General features: G+C 38.1%; 1 protein-coding gene across 1 annotated transcript in view; it reads right to left on the minus strand.

Moving 5' to 3' along the window:
• LOC139718529 (N-acetylneuraminate (7)9-O-acetyltransferase-like) overlaps positions 1-20,192 on the minus strand; it is a 51,317-nt gene that overhangs the window by 18,220 nt on the left and 12,905 nt on the right. Inside the window, exons 5-13 of the mRNA XM_071630001.1 lie at positions 19,242-19,304; positions 18,354-18,450; positions 16,975-17,046; positions 15,514-15,604; positions 14,176-14,281; positions 13,164-13,291; positions 11,283-11,504; positions 9,467-9,575; positions 8,542-8,631 (exon numbers count right to left, since the gene is read on the minus strand). Coding sequence (XP_071486102.1) covers positions 8,542-8,631; positions 9,467-9,575; positions 11,283-11,504; positions 13,164-13,291; positions 14,176-14,281; positions 15,514-15,604; positions 16,975-17,046; positions 18,354-18,450; positions 19,242-19,304 — 978 coding nt within the window. The remainder of the gene's footprint in view (positions 1-8,541; positions 8,632-9,466; positions 9,576-11,282; positions 11,505-13,163; positions 13,292-14,175; positions 14,282-15,513; positions 15,605-16,974; positions 17,047-18,353; positions 18,451-19,241; positions 19,305-20,192) is intronic.

Here is a 20,192-nt window from a genome sequence, read left to right on the forward strand (position 1 = left end):
AAGATCATGCCAAGAAAAACACTCGGGCAATGAACAAATAACATAATGAAAAGACAATAACATAATGAAAAAAAAGGCATTATCGTGTCTTGCTCCCATTTCTGACCTTCTTGAAAATGTTGTCCAGATTCGGTCATATTCTTGCGCAAAATGTCTGACAGGCTCATAACCAAAGCTATCAATAGCACAAACCATGCGTGGGTGAAAGGAAGCAATAACAATGTCTAGTAGGTTCTTTCAGTCTTCTTTCATGGCAATATATTTATCATCTGTAACTTTTTCTCTTATAAGTTTTGATAAACGGGGCTCTGAAATCATATCGATGTTTATATTTTTTTATGTGCCATTTCATATTCAGGGTTAGTTTGGCACAGACTGGCGATAACGTGGCATTTTGTAATACTGGCCACAATGTAACTATAGGCTGGCCCGAAATGTAACATGATTACGCACTCAGCTAAAATTGTCTATTATATTTTTGTGTGTTTGTGTTTGTGTGTAAAGTGTTATGATCAAATTTTATGTTCAATAGCATAATTATATATCAAATTTGTTTGTTTTATGTACATTTATGCATTCATTTCATATTCAGGCTTAGTTTAGCACAGACTTGTGATTAAGTGGCATTATGTAACACCGGCTATCTACAGATTGACCAGAAATTTAACATGATTATGCACTCAGCTAAAATCAGCTTTCATTCTCCTTAAAAGACTGCCATGAGGATTATATTCTACGTCTGTAATCATTTTGCAAAGGGAGAGACTTTTTTTGTGAAAGAATTTAGTTCTGGGGATTTTGTTTTGAAATGACAAGAGATGATAACAAACACTTATGTGCACATGCCTGAAGGATGAGGGAAAAGTCTATGCAGTCATAATCATGCAATTTTCTTAGTTTGCTTTTTAATTGTAAGCTTTAAAAAAAAGAAGAGGTTGATATTCATACTATACATACCAAACTGATAATCTATGATATATATGTAATTGAAATAAATTTTAAGGTGTATAAATGATATGAATGCTTGTGTGATATACATGTAGGTGCAGGGTATGCTTGTGTGATATAGGTACATTGTACAGGGTACTGAAATATAAATAAATATACAAAGCTTTAAACCAATAGAAATATATGAATTATAAAAGAATCTTTACATATTGATATACAGCGCCTGCCAAAAATATTAAATGTCAACCACACAGTATAGTTGAATAATGAAATCTTCTATAAATTGCATTCAGAACAGTGTTTTGCTTTTTTATTTTTGTAAGCTAAATCAAGCATTTACTTTGGATCCGTAGTTGTTCATGTATTCATATTCTTTCCTGTTTTTGAGAAGGTATCACACTTCAGGATCTTTAAAAATATTTTTCTAAATATTCCTACACTAATTTAATTCTGTGTAATTTTGTGAATATGTGTTTACTTAGGCGATCAACGTATGTGCATATATCTAAATGCAATAGGGCACCTGGGTTATTATTATTTGTGTGTGTGTGTGTTAAGGTTATAGCTTACTTTGGTAATTTCTTGTGTTTTGGCACTACGAAGTGCCATAGAAACAAAGCTGAAAATTGCAGAAAGCTGAATGACTATTGTGTGGAAACTGTGTGCTCTCATACATGTTAATGATATTTCATGTCCTCAAACCTGGACTATTTACTTATTTTATTTATTGTCTTTTCCTATTTCCTTGTCACTCAACAACTGATTTTATTTTGTTGATGTTTTGTTTTAAACAATCAGTCTTCCTGAGGTTGTCACATTTCTACATTTTTAGCAGAGAGGGGCATACTGTGTAACGAGAGACTGATGGTCAAAAATGGGGGGGGGGGGGGGAAGACTCTGTTCATGCCTGTCAGAATAAAGTGGACTGTTCTAATATATCCATTGTCGTCCTTGTGCTACAGATTTTTGTGTGCCGTCTCCAGTTAGGTTCACACGCTGTTCCTAAAATTTAAGTTTAAGTCGAAAACTTAAACTCTCGATGATAAGCTTGTAGTTTAGCACCTTGTGGACACACTTGAAAGTTAGTAACCTTAAAGTTTAGTGGATGATTGGAACCACAAGACATCTTAGGGTTTATGCTCTCTCCATGAGCCATGGGAGGTCCCCACTTATAGTTTCGCTTCATGTGGACACAATAATCGACAAACTTGGAAGTGTGAACCTTGCTTCTCGTTCCCTTCCTGGTCAACCTCCAGCTGCGCTATTTTGTATGGGCATAAGGTCATCTAGCAAAGACTCTGCACTTCCGGTGTAATCATCGAGTGGGATTCGCTCGTAAGTTGTAACTTTAAGTTTACGTGTGCGTGTGGAACCCGCGTCATGAATTCACGAGTGGAGCTAATCATTGACAGTTAAGTTTTTGACCTAAACTTCAAGTTTGGCAACTGCGTGTGAATGTAACTTCTATGGTCAAACAATCCCAGTATCCCTCACAAATGCTTTTGAAAAGTGAACACACGTCCCAAAACAAGGTTTAAAGGTATTAGCCCACATTTGTAAACCTGCAGCAATTGGTCTCATAGTTAGCATGGAGTTTGAGTATGATTGCAGTAACACCTGTGCAAAATTTCGTTCCAATTAGTCCATTACTTTCATAAAAATAAATGAAAATGCACCGTATGCATGCGTATAAAAACGCTCGCTAGCTCCGGTCCACGCACGTACTACATGGATGCGATACATGTGTAAGTTAATGTACGTAGCTAGCCCGCGCTCGTAATTCGATTTTGGGTCGGGTTGACCCGGTTTGAAAATTGATTTTAAAACGATGATTTTCTCTCTTTTATCGAATGGTATAGACAAAGAGCAACAGGTGAGGTATGTTACTGTTATAACTTGTACTTGAAGTCATAGTGGACCTGTTTTATGCAGTTTTGATTTTCGTGGGTTTGCAAATGTGGGCTAGTACCTTTAAGGATGGGATTCATAATCCCCCACAAGGAGAAGCTACTTCACAGCACAGCTTTTGCACATGTGCCTCATGCCTTACAGTCTACAATTTTCAAAGTGCCACTGAAATTCTCATATCACATCTTGGAATGCACCATGAATTATATGTTCATTTCTATCACCGCATAGAATACAAAAAGTACTTTCCATTAAGGTGCTAGCTTTATCTTCACAGCTTTTTCATTTACTGTAATGCAGATATATTTGTGGCACATTAACTTTTGCAGATTATGTGTGACTTTTGGCTACCATGAATTTCAAAACCTGTAAAAATATCTCCTTTCCTAAGCACATTTCAAATAGATTGAATCAGGTACTTTGCCAGCTGATAAATACTACTTTAGTAGTAATATGTGTGTGACTGGGTGTGTGTGTGTGTGTGTGTGTGTGTTTCCTAGTATTCATTTGGGCATGTACTGATATGTGTACGCACGTACAGATGTAGCTTTCTGTGCAGGCGTAAATTTGAATGGATTGTTTATGTGCATATTGAAATTACAGTATATGTGTGTACTTGACACCTATGTATTATGTAATGCGTATATGTGTACTTGGCTGAAGTGAGGCATGATATGTGTACATGTACATCGGTATGCATGTTTCGCAATCAAGTAATACATCTACATATGTATTTTGATGCATGGAAATGTAAAATCAAATTCAATCTTTTTCTTCTGTGAAATACAAGTAAACATGAGAGCAAGCAAATGTGCAGCATAAATTTAGGACCCTTAAATACAGTAAAACATGATATTTTATCGGCAAGAATTTTTCACGAATTGGAGCCGACAGCCTTTTTCACCGCATGAAATTTTCGCGAAGTGCCTCTGGCATTCAATGCATATAGTGTAGACAGGGAAGTGGGAAGTAGATCCCACCTCCCTGGTGCATACGAGAGTTTTTGCGTGCATTTTAATTCCGTGAATCTTTGCTCTCGTGAAATTTGTGAAATTAAAATGCACACAAACATTCCCCCATGATTTTACAGTAATGTTTTTGAGCCATTGAGTGCAAAAATTTAATTGTGCAAAAATGACAAACATTTACAGGACATACATTTAGTGTTCTCCCAAAGCAGAACACAGCTAACAAAAAGCTCTGCCCGTGGGCGGACATAACAAATGCTCAACCGTCATGTGATCAAGTTCGTTCAACTGCTGACTGGTATTCACCAAACCCAAGACGTATTAATGTGTGAGACTATCCAAGGCTGTTATTACTCTTTCAGCACAGCCTTGGACAATTCTCACACATGCTCACATCAGAGACTCTACAACCCCAAGCACTTTCTGATCTGGAGATTCTCCCACCTGAACCCCTCGCAAACTAGAGACTCAACTTGATGTGCGCGAAGTCCCTTGGGTCACTAGGGTTCTAGATGCTCTCTCGTATATCTCAGGCTTATTTTTTCAACATGTACATCTGTATGATGGCACTAAGTAAACTTGTAATAATTCAATGATTCTAATCATATATTTTGCATGCATGCACATGAAATTGATTGGCATCTATAAAACCACACAAGCTGGAGACACAGAGCCAGGGCGGGAGAAATTTAATCTCAAGCGGGAGAATGGGAGATTTTGCAAAAATGGGCTTTCGGCGGGAGAGTTGGAGTCTCTGCCATATCCTAAAACCCTTTCTATCCTCTGAAAGTCGCCGTCACAGCTACCTACTCTTGACTTCCAACATTATGCTCCTTTGTACCAGAGTAATGGGAAGATCTGTTCTTCTAGTATGAGAAGATGATGCAGGAATACATGCTTCATGCAGGTATTTTCTTTTTGTTCTTTTTTTTTTGAGAGGGGTGGGCCCTTGTTAAAAATAGGGAATATGAGGAAAGTTGGCAGTAATACAAGACAACAACATAGAGATATGATTCAGCACGCCGTACCCCGGGGTACCATTATAACCCGAAGTATGGCGTTGTGTCGCACCATCTTGTGTCCATTCTCATTCAGTTGAGCAATGTTGTCATGGCGACTGTTTTCTCATCATCAACACCAGCATAGATCGGCACGACAATAATGATCTCAATGCCAATTTTCCTTCCATGTCAACTTGTGAAAGAAACTGACACTTCTTGGATAATAAACAAGATTTAATTTCCAATCTCATTCAATGTCAACACAATAAAATCAGTATTTACAATAAGATGTACAATAATATCTAACAGTAAAGACTACAAAAGAGCGTGTCAATGAGAAAAAAGTTGTTATTTGCATGCACTAATTGTTGCAAAATCACAAACACGGACACCTTTTTGCTCATAATAATACTAAACATTATTTTTAAACATTTTTGGTAACCCAGGGTACAGCACTCAAAATAATTCTATGAAATGGTAAATTCTAATTTGGTCCCCCAGGGTAAAATTTAATATTGCATCATAATTTAATGAGGAGAGACATGTTGTTTTGGAGATAACTCCACCACCAGCAGTAGGGCCAGCGTGTTATGCTGCCCGCTTACGGGCAATGTTTGAGAAGTATGTTATGCTAATTGTTGTATGACCACGGTGTGGCCAGGATTTGATCTTGGGGTGGGGGGGGGGGTGGGAGAGGGTGTGTCCCCCCTCCTGCAGTGAGGACTTTTTGCTTTTGATGTTGTAAATGGTGTAATTTGATGCATGTTTTTGCATGTTTTATCGACTCGAAAAAGTCCCATTGGTTTAGTAAGAAAGCAGTATTTTAATCAGGGAGGTGGGGCCTGTTTTAATGTAGATTATTATATAACAATGTGCATATAAAAATGTTATAATTTATGTAATTTTCTTGTATTAATTCTTACAGTGAATAATTATCAAGAACACTGTCTGTTAAGCAATCAAACAGAAAGACATGAAAATGAGGATGTAGGAGGAGGGGTACAACTGCATTTCTCCTCCCACATGAGGGTGATTTTGCATTTTTAGACCTCAAATTCAGTGATCTGGAGCAAACTTGTGGTAAAATACTTTAACATTTTTTCCAGCCCCTCCCCCCCCCCCCCAAAAAAAGAGAGAAAAATACAGGAATTAAAGTTGGCAAGATACCCCTCCCATATTCGAGGGAGCTTTTTCATTTTTAGACTTGAAATTCAATAAATGGCAAACACTATTGTTGGAATATCTGGAAATTTGTCAATCAGAGAAGTGTAGCAAGTCTGTGGAAGGAGACAAAGCAAGAGGATGTGGGAGGGGATAAGCCTTATTCCCCCTCCTACTGCAGTTTGTGTTGTGTGAGCATAATGAAGATAAACCTCTATTGTGACTGGATGCCCATCTTCGAATAATGTCCATTTAGTGGCGTAGCACTGAAGTTGATACCACCTAGTGGCCTACACTCAAATAGGCAGGAGTCAGGAAAACAAATTGCCCCACACCAATTGGAGTATGTATCTTACACTAAACTATGTACATTTACTGTACCAATTGATATCCATGGCAACAGGTACAGTGTACAAATGGCAAGATACCAGCATACAAAGCAGCACTACAAAAAGAGATGAGTATGTGAATACAAGCTGATGCCGCTCAACATCACATGAGCGAACATAAACCTTGGGTGACCATACAATCACATACCACCATCTATTCAAGTAGAACTAGAAATGTCGCTATGGCGACTGTTATGCCTCCGCCATAATGCATGATTCTCCTAATAGGTCTAGATAGTACATGTGGACAATGTGTGATTACATTTTCACAAAACTGGCAAAATATTGAAATGACAAGTTTGTCACAAATGTGTTGAATGTTCACCTTCCTTGACCTTGGTTTAATTGGATGAATAGGAGAGCATGTATTTGGGGATTTAAGGACTTTAACTTGACTTTGACCCATTCATACATTTATGCATTGAGTAATTTTCATGGTACCGGTATGGAGAAAAAGTGCAATTTCTGTACTGAATAGTAAATTGTTACCATGTTCATCTGGCCTTTGACCCTACAATCCATAAGATAATCACATTCAGGTAGAACATGCATAGATATGCAGTAAGTTTCACGATAAATTGAGCCACTTCCGAGATATGGAGGAAAAAGTTAGTTCAGCACTTTCACTTGATCTTTGACCTTTTGACCTTTGAGGCAATAAAAAAGAAAAAGAAAAAAAACTCTCCAGAGAATTTCTATTAGGTTACACATGCATACACCAAGTGTAAAAAAAAAAAAAACTAATCCTGCTGGCATTGCATGAACATGAGGGAAATAGTAAAATTTTGAAGTGTTGCACTTGACCTTTGACCCCTGACCTTTGACCCCATGAACCCTACATTCTCTAGATAATCACTGCCAGTCAGTACATGTACATATACTATGTTCCATGAAGATACCTTGAACAATTTTCCAATTTACAGAGAAAAAAAAGAAGTTTTAATACTTTTACTCGACCTTTTGACCTTTGACCTTTGACGTCATGACCCAAACTTTCACCAGAGAATCTAAATTGGGTAATACATGCATACACTAAGTTTCAAGAAAATATCTTCAGGCATTGCATAGATATGGTGGAAATAGTGAAATTTTATGTATTTGACCTTGACCTTTTGACCTTTGACCTTGAGCACGTGCACCCAAAAGTTGATAGGCACAACTTCACCCCCTAATACACATACATGCCAAGTTTCATTAGGATACCTCAACAGCTTTTGATAGTTACCTTGTCCACAAAATTCATTACGGACGGACGGAAAGACGGACGGACGGACGGAAGGACGGACGGACGGACGGAAGGACGGACGGACGGACGGACGGACGGACAACCCGAAAACATAATGCCTCCGGCACCACTTCGTGGCGGAGGCATAAAAATTACCTGGTACTCTTCACAAAGACATTACGTCATCAAAAATGTAAAGATACGTGCAATCAAAATAACAAAAGCACTGTTGTATCCTAATTATTGGTACCCAAATAGATGTACTGGTTGATTACACATCCAGAAGCTATGGCGACTAGTATGCCTTCACCATAATGCATGGTTCTCCCAGTAGGTCTGTATATGTCTTGACAATGTGAGATGACATTTTCACATAATTGGTAAAAAAAAAAAAATTGAAATGACATGTTTGTCACAAAAGTGTTGATTGTCTATAAGGTTTGACAGCAGGTATTTGGGGTTTTGAGGATTTTTACTTGACCTCTAACTTTTTTATAAGTTAATGCATTGAATAATCGCCAAAGAATGGAGAAAAAGTGTAATTTCAGCATTACATAGTACAATTTTAGCATTCTAAAGTTACCTTTGACCCATGATCTTTGACCCCTGAATTTCCAAGAGAATCACTGTCAGGCAGTAGACATGCATATGTACTAAGGTTCATGATGATACCTTGAGCCACTGAAATTTTTAGCATTTGACCTTGACCTTCAACCTTGAGTAGTGTCCCCAAAAGTTATTAGGCGCAACTTCGCCCACTCATTGATCATACAATGTATATGTGCCGAGTTTCAATAGGCTACCTCAAACAGTTTTTTAGTTACACTGTCAACAAAATTGAATAAGGATGGACAGACGGAAGGACGGACAGAGAGACAGATGGACAACCCGAAAACATAATGCCTCTGGTGACACTTCATGGCGGAGGCCAACAATCTCACCTTGCTTGCACCACAATAATGATAGATGAGGATGCAAATCTGCATCCATCCTTTCCACTCCTTGGTTTGGTCCAGGTTCAAAATACTGGGCTGTGAATCAAAGCAGAGACAGAAAAAACCCTAATTAATCATGCATGTGGGACTACACATATTGGCACTTTATGGCCATATGAATTCTGTGCTGCAGATAATCAGAGGATTAATCTAAGATTCAATACATAGGACAATTCTATCACTGCATTGTAAAAATACTTACAACCTACATTGTTGCTATCATAATCACAATCATTGATTTAATTACAATTACTATAATGATCATTATTGCCATCATCAGAACCTACACGTTGTACTGCAAATTTTTGATGTATGCAAAAACATTTTTCTCCTTATTCACAGCAGCATCTTTAGTACAGTGTTGAGGACACATTAGTTACCGTAACTCAGCTATAATAACCAGGAAAATTCTTATTTCAGCAATGGAAGCTTTGAACTTTACACTGGATATCTTCAGATCAGAACCGAATGGGTAATAATGCAAAACATGCTACACTGTATGTCCCTTGATGCCTTCCATTCTGATGTTAGCCCCCTTCTGGCACTAAAACGATGCCACAGTCATTTTGCCAGGGATATGCTCTGGCTCAAGGTGCCCTACATGCAACCTTCTTTTCAAACTCACAGCTGTTAAAGGTACTGCCCTTTAAGCACCCATCTGCTTCTAAGCAAACGGAGGCAAAGAGCAGTTACTGCACATACATTTCCCCAGACAAGACTCACATTGGGAAGGTGAGAGAAATCAAACCAATCTCAGCAAATTGAGGGTTTTATTGTAGGATGATATAAAGCCTCAATATCTACAAAACTGAGTTAAGACCTTTCTTGGTCAAAGAAAACAATATACAAAATCTGAGAGGGGCCATCTCACCTTTTTGGTGGTTTTATGAAAGAACACGCAAAGCAGGAATGCCACAGAGACAGAGAAGAAGAAATAGTTGCTGGAATAAAATTTCTGCCTCTTTGGGAACAGATCTGTCCTATGTAGACCACAGAAAGAAACAAATGAGAGCAATGTATCAGATACTGATTTGAAAACTATCCATTAATACCAGAGACAAAATGAAAAAAAAAAAAAATGATATGTTTAATGGGGAATGAAACCCAACAACATATCGTCCCGGGGGTGACAAGACCTTGTATCTGAAATTTTGGTGAAAATGACTTTTTTTTTGATTAATGGTCAAATAATGGGTTAAGTGATGTCCTGTCCAAATCCCAACTGTCTTACTCCAAAAATGAAGCCACTATGGCATGTCAAAGGAAAGGCTATCCCATTCACTATAGTGCTTTGGCCGCCATGTTTCTTGGCTCTCCTGAACATTTCACATTTTGTAGATACGAGGTCTTGTCGCCCCAGCGATATGTGGATTGAGTGAATGCAGAAATATAAGTAGAACACATCAGCAAAGTTTGAGGAGAATTGAACAACCACTTTAAAACTTATGAATTTTAGAGTTTCGGTACAGCATCACTGGCTAAGATTACTACAATAACTTGTGATGGCACTCACGGACAATATTATTAAGAATATAAAAAGATAATTCAACATATTTCCAGTTTTCCAGCATAGAGAAAGAGCACTTGGCTCGACTCTCATGGAAGGCAGGTGGATATTACCCACAATACATGTCAGTAGAAATTAGTAGGAATGTGTACTCTTCATGTAACATTAAATCTTGTGGAATTTCTCTATATTTTTTTATATTGTTGTCCTGCAATGACATCGCAAATTGTTGTAGTTGTTTTAGTCCTGCGACTGCAGTACTGAAACTTGAAATTTTTATGACTTCTGAACAGCTTGTCTGATTTTCCTCAAACCTAGCTGATGTGTTCTACTAGTATTGCTGCATTCACTCAATCCACATACATATTTAGCTTTCATTACCCTTTAAAGGGAATCGATTGTGTCCTGGGAGATAATTGCCACACAAATTACCGCCTTGTTTTCATCAAAATGGCATCTCTAAATTTCATTCCATATCTTCCATTGGAGAATGATTAGATAGAAGTAGTATAATTCACTAGAGCTGTAAAAAACAAAACAAAACAAAACAAAACAAATCACAAGTAACTTGCTGATTTGGGAGGGAGACACAAACCTAAGTCCTATAAAATTTCAAAAATTTAAGAATCAGTTACAAGTTAAGCACACATGCATACACATTTTCCCTTTACAGGTTGATTATTCATTTTGCAAACATCACAAAATTTTGCATCGCTGAAGAATAACATCTCCCAACATTGCGTATAAAATCTTACTGCAATACACCTCAGAGTGTTTTTTAAAAAAAATGGAAAACTAACCCCACGTCACTTGAGAATTCCCTCCCCTTTTGTACCAAGAATAGCAGTTGGAATTTTTTTCAGAATTTGCATAAATTCACCAGAAATGTGTAGTATTGTCCCCCCCCCCCCCCCCCCATCATAAAAACATTTTCTGTTTTATCATTCAAAAGGAAAGGTTTGGAATTACCTACTTCTATTGTACCAGCTTATGAAAGGTATCTAATTTTCAGGGTGGCAAAAGGGACACACAAACATTGTTAACCCGTTCCATACAGGAACTTGGTGACCTGTGTATTACGTCTCTTTATAGGGGTTTCAAAATTCAGTATGGAACGGGTTAAGCACCCATCCTTATCAAAATGAATTTGTGCAAAGCTCAAAGACACAGAGGTACCAACCTGTCGCAGATGTAGAAGTATGCCATGACAACGCCGTATCGCGCCAGGTGACTCGTACAGGTATACCACGTGTCGACCCAGTGAGGCTCCTCCTTCTTGCCCGCCTCGCTCTTCTCTGCCGCGTGATTGGCTGCCTCGGCATCTGCGTTGCTAAGCGACGATGACCTGAGCAATCTCTCCCTGCGAAGGGCTTGGATCTTGAGGAACACTGCAAAGATGAACCTGAGCCCGAGCAGACAAAAAGAAGTTCAGCAGTCTCAATCAGCCTGACATGCAGTTCCCAATTACTCCTTCCCCGCAAATCATAGAGCATGACATATCCTGAAAGGGTACTGTAAAATGATGTTGGCGAGATCTAGACACACAATTCCAAGATATTATACTGTACTGTGGAAACAGACATTTTTGCGAGCATGAAACTTTTGCAAATTTTCACGAGTAAAGATCTGCAAGAGTAAAGATCTGCAAAAGTAAAATGCACATGAAAGTGTTTGTCTACACAATACATTTAATGCAAGTGGCATTTCATGAAAATTTCATGCAGCAAAAAAGACCATCCGCTCCAATTCCCGAAAGTTTCATGCTGCAAATGTTTCTGGTTTTAAAGTACATTGCATTCACGTTACGGAAGATAATACACTGTACTTTGGCATGTTTGCAATATGGCAAATATCAGTTGATGCACAAAACTCCTGACAACAAACCTGCCATAAAACATGTGACATATTCAGTACCATCAAACTATTTTGAATTATAATTCCCCAAGAAATATACAAGACTCACTTGCTCAGCTTTGCCCCATCAGGCAACAGATAAAAGATATATTTCAATATCTGAAATCTACTTAGCACATTGTACTTGTTGTTATATCAGGCAAACCCTGGGCATGCCATGTGGTTGTTAGAAGGCTTGCATAGATTTTGAATGACAGGAAGCTGGTTTATTTCATAGTAGTAATCACAATGGTCATGACTAAGAATTGTGGACCAAGCCCGAGAAGAAATTTAAATGACTTGTGACATTTTTGCCACTTGCAAACCTACAGAATAAAGTGCTTCAAACGATGAATTAACAACCCACAATTCAATTTATTATCTTTCGATTCCAAAACCCATCTCAGTACATTCATAGCTCAATTGAGAACCTGCGTGACAAAACTCAAAGAAAAGTACCAGATGAGATTTTTGCGATGAGGTCATATTCCAAAAGAGATTCTCAACTCTGAAATGATGCACAATTATTCAAGCTGAGGCTGTTCCTAACTCACCAAATATAGCTGATGGAAAATCAAGCTCATGAGGAATGATACTTTAGAGAGAGCAGGTTTTGTCAAGGCTCTGCTCAAGTGCCCTCAGTCACTCTTTACTGTGAGTAGCACAATGGGATTAAAACCTTCCTGCGACCAATGTTGAGGGATTATCAGATTTACCCATAACTATAGTAGACTCGTTAAGAACATTCTATTCACAATTATGTCAAGTGTGAAAGATACTACTGACTATTTTGAAAGCTTCTGTGTGGTTTTTAAGTGACAATTTCATGCACTTTACAGGTAGAAAATGGAGAAAACAAACTTGCGATTAAAAAGAAAACAAATGAAAAAAAAGAAAAAAAAAACACAACCCGCTACTTTAGCTAGTATTATGCAAACAAACTTCAAATATAAATTGGAAAAGTGTTATTCTGTCAGAAGACACAGTATAACCAAATCAGCTGTGTTGACACATTTGTATGTTTTTCAAGCATACATGTAAAAACAAAAAATCAACCTGTGAGACTTTCTGTGGGTTTTGTGATGTAGGGTCAGTACTGGATTTTGATTTACTGTTGTCAATGGTTGCTTTCAGTCTTTTGAGGAGTGATCAACTTTGATTCACTTACATAATCAAAAAGAAGCAAAATGTTGCTTGTTGAACAAAATTCATTTCAGCACTTGAATCCACACAGCAGGTGGCATCAGTTGGGTTGACCTGTTTATTGCAGAATCTATTCAGCAGTATTTGCACATCCTGCAAGTCGGTAAGATGATGATAATGGTGATGATGATGGTGATGAAGGTGGTGATGACGATGATGGTGATGGTGATGATGATGGTAATGATGATGATGGTGATAATTGTGGCGAGGATGATCGTGGTGAGAAAGAGCGAGGGGAAGAGAAAAAGAAAATGAGCAAGGGAGGGCAAGAAGTTGTCACTACTCCAAGAGGATTATCACTCAAAGTCACCGTTAGCATTTTAGGTAATAACTTTTATATTCAGATACGTGCATCTGTATTCTTCTGGAGGACTCTGGGAAACAATTTGCCAGACAAAAATGACAGAGAGAAAGGTTAATTTTATTGTTCTGGGTACATTGATTTATTCTACAAATGTTTGCAAACACTTCATATTGTACCTCATTTGAAGACATGTTGGAAGGTTGTTGTCCGAATCTGTTAAAGATCTTCCGGAATGAAACTGACAATAGAATACATACAGCTCTCATAGTCTGGGAAACGTATTAGTATAAAGAGGCCTTGTCTACGAGTGACAGTTCTTTTGATACACTCTGAATCTGCTCAGATTAAAATTCTCTCACCGGTGTGCAAAGATTCATGGATTCCTACAATTGGATAGCTTGTTGAGCAAGTAAGAACAAGGTAAAAAGAAGGGTTCCATGACATTTGCTCCTGCAACAATTGTTCCCATGAAATATCTGCATGCTAAGCCAAACATAAAACCTACCCACAAACATAACCCTAACCCTAATCCTAATCCTCACATCAAACTAAACCTAAAATCCTATCACAAGCCTAACCCGAAATCCTTGGAGAAAATAAGATTGGAGCAACTGTTGCAGGAGCAAATGTCGTGTCACCGAAAAGAAGCAGCAGAAGTAAGAAGTCAATTTACATCACCAATGGGCTGGTCAGCCAAATGGAGCCCATCTACAGTTTCTTTCCTTGTCCCTGTTGCTATGGTAACGGATGAATGCCACATATGGACATGGGTGTCAGCCCTGTATCAACAAGACAAAACAAGCGAGGAGAGAAAACATATCTATGACTGACTGTTGGAGTATAGAAGGACCTAAGCAGAGAGAAAGGAAATGGAATCAGAGTTAGCTGAATATGGTCTGAATTCAAACTAGGGTTGGGTAAGTTCATTACTGTATCACCATAGTATCATTGACAAAATTACAATTAATAGATAAATTCACAATGTGTGAAAAGGGGAGGGGGCGAGAGAGAGGTGACAGAGACAGAAAAGGTGAGGGAAAGTATGAAGTTGACACTACTCCCAGATAGTAACATACAGATATATATAAATAGATAGAGAGATATAAAAAAGACAGATACAAATTGTACATGTACAAATAGATGGACAGATATAGGTAGATAAATAGATGGAGAGATACATAGATAAATACATTGATACATATAGAAAGACAGATTAATGGACAGATAGATAGCTACTGTAAAAGTGGATATTTTCGCTCGTCTAATTTTTCGCGCTTGGCCGGGTAAGAAGAGTTTCGCATGTTTTTAATTCCGCGGAATTAAGACATCACGCACAGGAACATATGGCAAGCAAAAATATTTGTGTGCTTTTATTTTCGCGCTAGTTTCTGGTTAAGCGAAATGCGCGAAAATTTCATCACCGCGAAAATTTCCACTTTTACAGTATAGCGATATAAAGTAGATATAAATAAATAGAAAAAAAGAGATGAATTACATCTGGATCGATAATACATAGAATGATAACTAATAATCAAACTGGCAGAAAAACAATAAATGGACAGATAGTGGGATAAATATAGAGACAATTGTTCAGTAAGACAGCAGGTAGATAGATGGTGTCTTGCTCTCACTTTTGGAATGGATTATAGGGCAACATATTATGCTGATGGAGCATGAGCTATGGATTCATCAGTTCATTCTTCACCATTTATTTTTCTCTATCAAACATCAATTCCTGAGTTAGAGTGAATAGTTCCAAACAGGAAGTCCATACCATTCCATTCACAAAGATATATTTTCAGACAAAAATATTATTTCTGAAAACCATGTGTCCCATGAAAGGGAAAAGAAAAAAAAGGGGGAGGGGCAGGGGATAAACATAGTCACATGATGAGTGAATCTGAGAAGTGCTGCAGAGTCCATTCACACTGCATTAATCTCTAGCAGAGAAATCAACATTTGCGCAAGATTGCTATCAATATGGGTGAACGAGGCACCTCCGTCCACTCACAGGACAGTTTCTGCGACCGAGTTGTACTGATCCAGCTGTTCGTTGGTGATCATCTTTCTCGTGTCCCACAAGAGCTCCTTTTCAACAGGTGCTGTAAAAAGGATGCGGAATTCACAAGGGCGCATAAAATCTAGTCAATGCATTCTGCCAAATTTCAGCTATGTAAATGGACGAGACACATCGCATACGCCAACAAGTATCTACTAATGAATGAGAGCTGATGCCTCCAAGAACAAAGCATGCGGTATGTCCATTCCATGCATGCAGTGGTCTACAGATGAGATTTACACCATAGATTTGATCTTAACTACAAATTTGTACCTTTGTGAACTTGGACTACAAAGTTAGCAACTATAATTGAATGAAAAGGATTAAAAGGATTTCATAACTGTAAGAAAGCATCACATATACTGAAAGATGGAAAAGGAAAAAGGAAGGCCCTTTTCAACACTCAGGCATTGCACAAAGCCCTAACAAAAATTTTGTTGAGCAGATGTGAACAAAGTGACACCCTTCTTACATTTCTGTAAAAGACACATAAAGTCTTGTGAAATCTCATGAAATCTGTGGATTCTTATGATAGCCAAGTAGTATTACACACACTGGTACACTGAGGTACTGAGAAAGACTTGAAAGAAACTGGCAGACTTTAACCTCATTGTTGTAAAGTGGGAATTTAAGTTTTCCAGCAGGAGACAAGGCAGACTACAGCAATGCATGGATTTTTGCTTCACTTTCACATCAAGGGTGATGTCGCAAGATTATGTCCTGCATAAGATGTAGGGGCTTTTGAGAATACCCCAAATGCTAAATCATTGATAAGGAGGGGAATAAGAGATCCACAGCTGTAAGATCCAATGCAACACACAAACACTCCTGGGGGGTGTTTCATAAAGCTGTTCGTAAAGTTACGAACGACTTACAAGCGACTAGTGATCAGTTCTGATGTGCTATAGTCTCCACTTATCAGAATTTCCATAATTCAGCACAAGAACTGATCACCAGTCACTCGTAAGTTGTTCGTAACTTTACGAACAGCTATATGAAACACCCCCCTGATGGTCAACCTTAACATATACAAAATTTTCGCCAAATGGAATATAATTTTCTTTTTTGTTGAAAGAAAAAAAGAGAGAGAAATTTACTCGCAATACATTGTCCCACATACCCACAATTTTGTCAGTTTAAACTCAGAACTCTAGTGACCATGATCACATGACTCCCTAATCGCTGCAGAGGCAAATGGCAACATTCTTCTTCCGCTCCATACTCTACATGCTCAAATCATTGCAGAGTTTACTTCACAAATTACAGCCATTTTGTTCAAAATGTATATCACCCTTGTGTATCAGGATTTATTTCTTGTCTCAAAACATGCAATAATCTTTGCCTAAAATGGAGAGCACATTTCGTCGCAAAGTTCCTCACAATACACAAATGGGCTAACCAATCATAATTTACCTTGGAGCATCCAGATTAATGGCATCTGACTAGCCACATCATCCATGACTGGGGCCATTTTGGTGAGATTTTCTGAAAAAAACAAAAAAACAAAAAGCAATTCAAGAGCATAGTTATAAACAGATAACAGACTCAGTTTAATGTAAAGAAGATTCTCTTCTCTCCATTCACACAAGCAGAGGAAAGAACTCAACTTTGATGAGATTGCACAAATGTTGACATCATAGGCAACAATACGGATGATATAAAAAGGGAAACTGAAAGACACAAAGAGTCGGCTGTGCAGAGCAGATTTTTCGTGTGTTAAACGTTTTTCTTTTTTTTTTTGGGGGGGGGGGGGGGCAAAATTTTTATCAGGAGTTGTACGACAGTTGAATTTGTGGTATGGAGTCACCTATCAGCAGAAGCCAGTACATTTGTGATTGAGAAAGACCGCAAAGGAAGGAAAAGCAGATGTAATTCTGTTGAATATGGTGCTAAGTGAGCAAATTCCGACTGGATACACAAAATGGGCCTGCATTACCATGGCATTTCCAATTATGAAATATTCTTCCGCATCCCCTCGACCACAACGAAAAGCACTGACATCTTGATTGATTGCTACTAATGAACGAACGTGAATACTGTACTGCTTGCATGCTCTTAGCATATAGCCATAAATTATATGTGCGTGCAGCCACCAAGCCATGCATCTGTGTACAGCAGTTGCCTGCCCATGTTGCATGTACAGTATGTACAATGCTCTCACACTTACTACTCACATAACCCAAGTGTAGTATTTTGGCAGGTTGTTAAATTCATGATTTTACCTCCTCGAAGGAAGGAGGCTGTGTTTTCATCAGCGTTGGTGTGTTTGTTTGCTTGTTTGTTTGTTTTAAATATTCGTTTGTTTGTCTGTGTGCAAAATAACTCAAAAAGTGGTGAACGGATTTGAATGAATATTGCAGGAACCGTTGATAATGACACAAGCAATAGATGATTAATTTTTGGTAGTGATCCGGAAATTTTTATGGATTTTTGAAGGATTAAAAAAAAATCTTTTGACATATAGGGTCAACGAACTTAGGAACTCAAGCTGTGTGCACTGGAGATTTACATATACGCGCACTAAAGCGCATGCTCTGTTTTGATGAGGCACCGAGCAGCTGGAAGCTGATGATGTAAACAAAAGGCTTCTACATTGGGAAATTGCATGCGTGTATGGGTGGACATGAGCTGCTGGCTTGGCGGAGGTTTGCACTCACCGAATGCTTTTCTAGTTTTCTTTTTTGTTTGTTTTACTTGCAAATTCATAAAAATAAAACCAGCACAAAATATTCTGCATCTACTGTAATCCTTTTCATCTCTCTCTAAAGAAATACAATTTGTATGTCCCTTACTCTGGAACTGCTCCAGGGCAGTCGGAGAGCCATCGTTCAGCTTTATGGTCCACGTCCCGACACCATGAACCACGAATAGAGGTTTTGCCTCGGCCTGCTGTAAGTGTGAAATTGCAAAAACACACAAACAAACAAACAAATGAATATCATACGGCATCGGTCAAACCACTGTGGGGAGTAATCATTAGCTCAAGGGTTTCATCTACTGGCTCTGTCCTCCTGGATCATGTGAATGGCTACAGATAGCAAATTTAGATTTATCATGCTTCTCTTGCTCCTACTGGCTTTTGATAGTTAAAGGAGACCTCCGGATGATTTTCAGATTTTTACATTTGAACACTTATAAATTAGTTATACTGAGGACAGAGTTTCAGCATTTGTGATAATTGGGAAGAAGAATAAGCATATTTTCAAAATTTAGAACAAATTGCAATGAGCAAGGATGATGATGTGGCAGAGTCACCATACGAATGCATGAGTTGGGGCTCAAGGAAGCAGAACAAAAGAAGAAGGCATGCATAGATTATACACAGGTGAACTTGCAAGCAAGCGGTATTGTAATGAAGTTACACTGCCACATTTCTGAAATATGTGAACCTCCTATGTCATCATCCTTGTTCAGTGTAATTTGTTAAAGGTTTTTCAAAGTATTGTTTCTCTGCTCAAGAACCACAATAAATTCCATAAAGCTATACATGGAGTTGTCGATTTATGTACTACATGATGTGAAATTATGAAAATCGTCTGGAATGTCCCTTTAAACGGAGACAAACTGACAAAAATTCATGCCTCAAAAAGTTGTTTTCTTGACAAACTGGTACAATTATAAATGTGCTGAGAGTTGATGATAAACCAACAACAAAGACAAAAAGAATCATGCAGACTTACCAGCAATCTCTTTGAGTAAGCTTCCCCAGTCGTATCATTCAACTCAGGAAGCCACCAATATTCCTGTGTGGGCAAGATAATTGGTTACAGATAGTGTTCAACTTGTTCAGGAATAAAGATAAAGGAATTCATATGATTTTTACTTAAACAAAGAAAGGAGGGGGAGGAGAAATATGATAGAAAATAGAAGAAAGGAAATTGAAAGACAGAGAAGTATGTACGTACATTGTAGATCAATACATAAATAGTTTGAGAGGTAGACAGATTTAATGATGTATGCATATATACGATCCCTTCATAATGCATCTAATGTGAACATACACTGGCAAGATATATGCATAATAACTATCTGCTAGTCCTCTGCTCTACAGTACCAACTGAGGTGTGGATGGGTGAACTAACATGTAATATCATAACAGCCAACATAATATCATTGAGGTCATCAGCAGAGGGCTCTGTCATCCATGAAAGGTCACTAGGCAACAGCCCAATAATGATGACACTAGACCGGCAGCAATGTTTTAAAGCTTTTGGAGGTACGAACTTATTGTGGTAAGTGATATAAATGTGTTATCCAGTCTGACATGAAACAAGGCATGGCAAAGTGTACTTTTGGCTTTCTTTTTTTTTTTTTTTGGCTGCATTTGGCTGTTTAACTTTTTTTTAATTACAGTGTACAGTATAGCTTGTACCTCCGCCAAGAAGATTATACTTTTGTCGGCACTGGTTTGTTGATCTGTCTGTCTGCCTGTATGTTTGTCTGCTGGCAAAGTTGGATGAAATTTTCAGGAAAAGTTGATAATGACACAAGGAACTGATGATCAAATTTTGGTAGTGATCTGGGTCAGCCTCTGGATCCAATAATTATTTGGAATTTTTGGAAGGATTCTTTAATTATTGGGATATAGGGCCAATACATGATGGAACACACATATCTGAGATGCGCATAAA

Source organism: Diadema antillarum, unplaced genomic scaffold, assembly GCF_040938485.1.
Source record: "Diadema antillarum isolate AM-2024a unplaced genomic scaffold, OU_Dant_1.0 scf00000095, whole genome shotgun sequence".
Lineage (NCBI taxonomy): Eukaryota > Metazoa > Echinodermata > Echinoidea > Diadematoida > Diadematidae > Diadema > Diadema antillarum.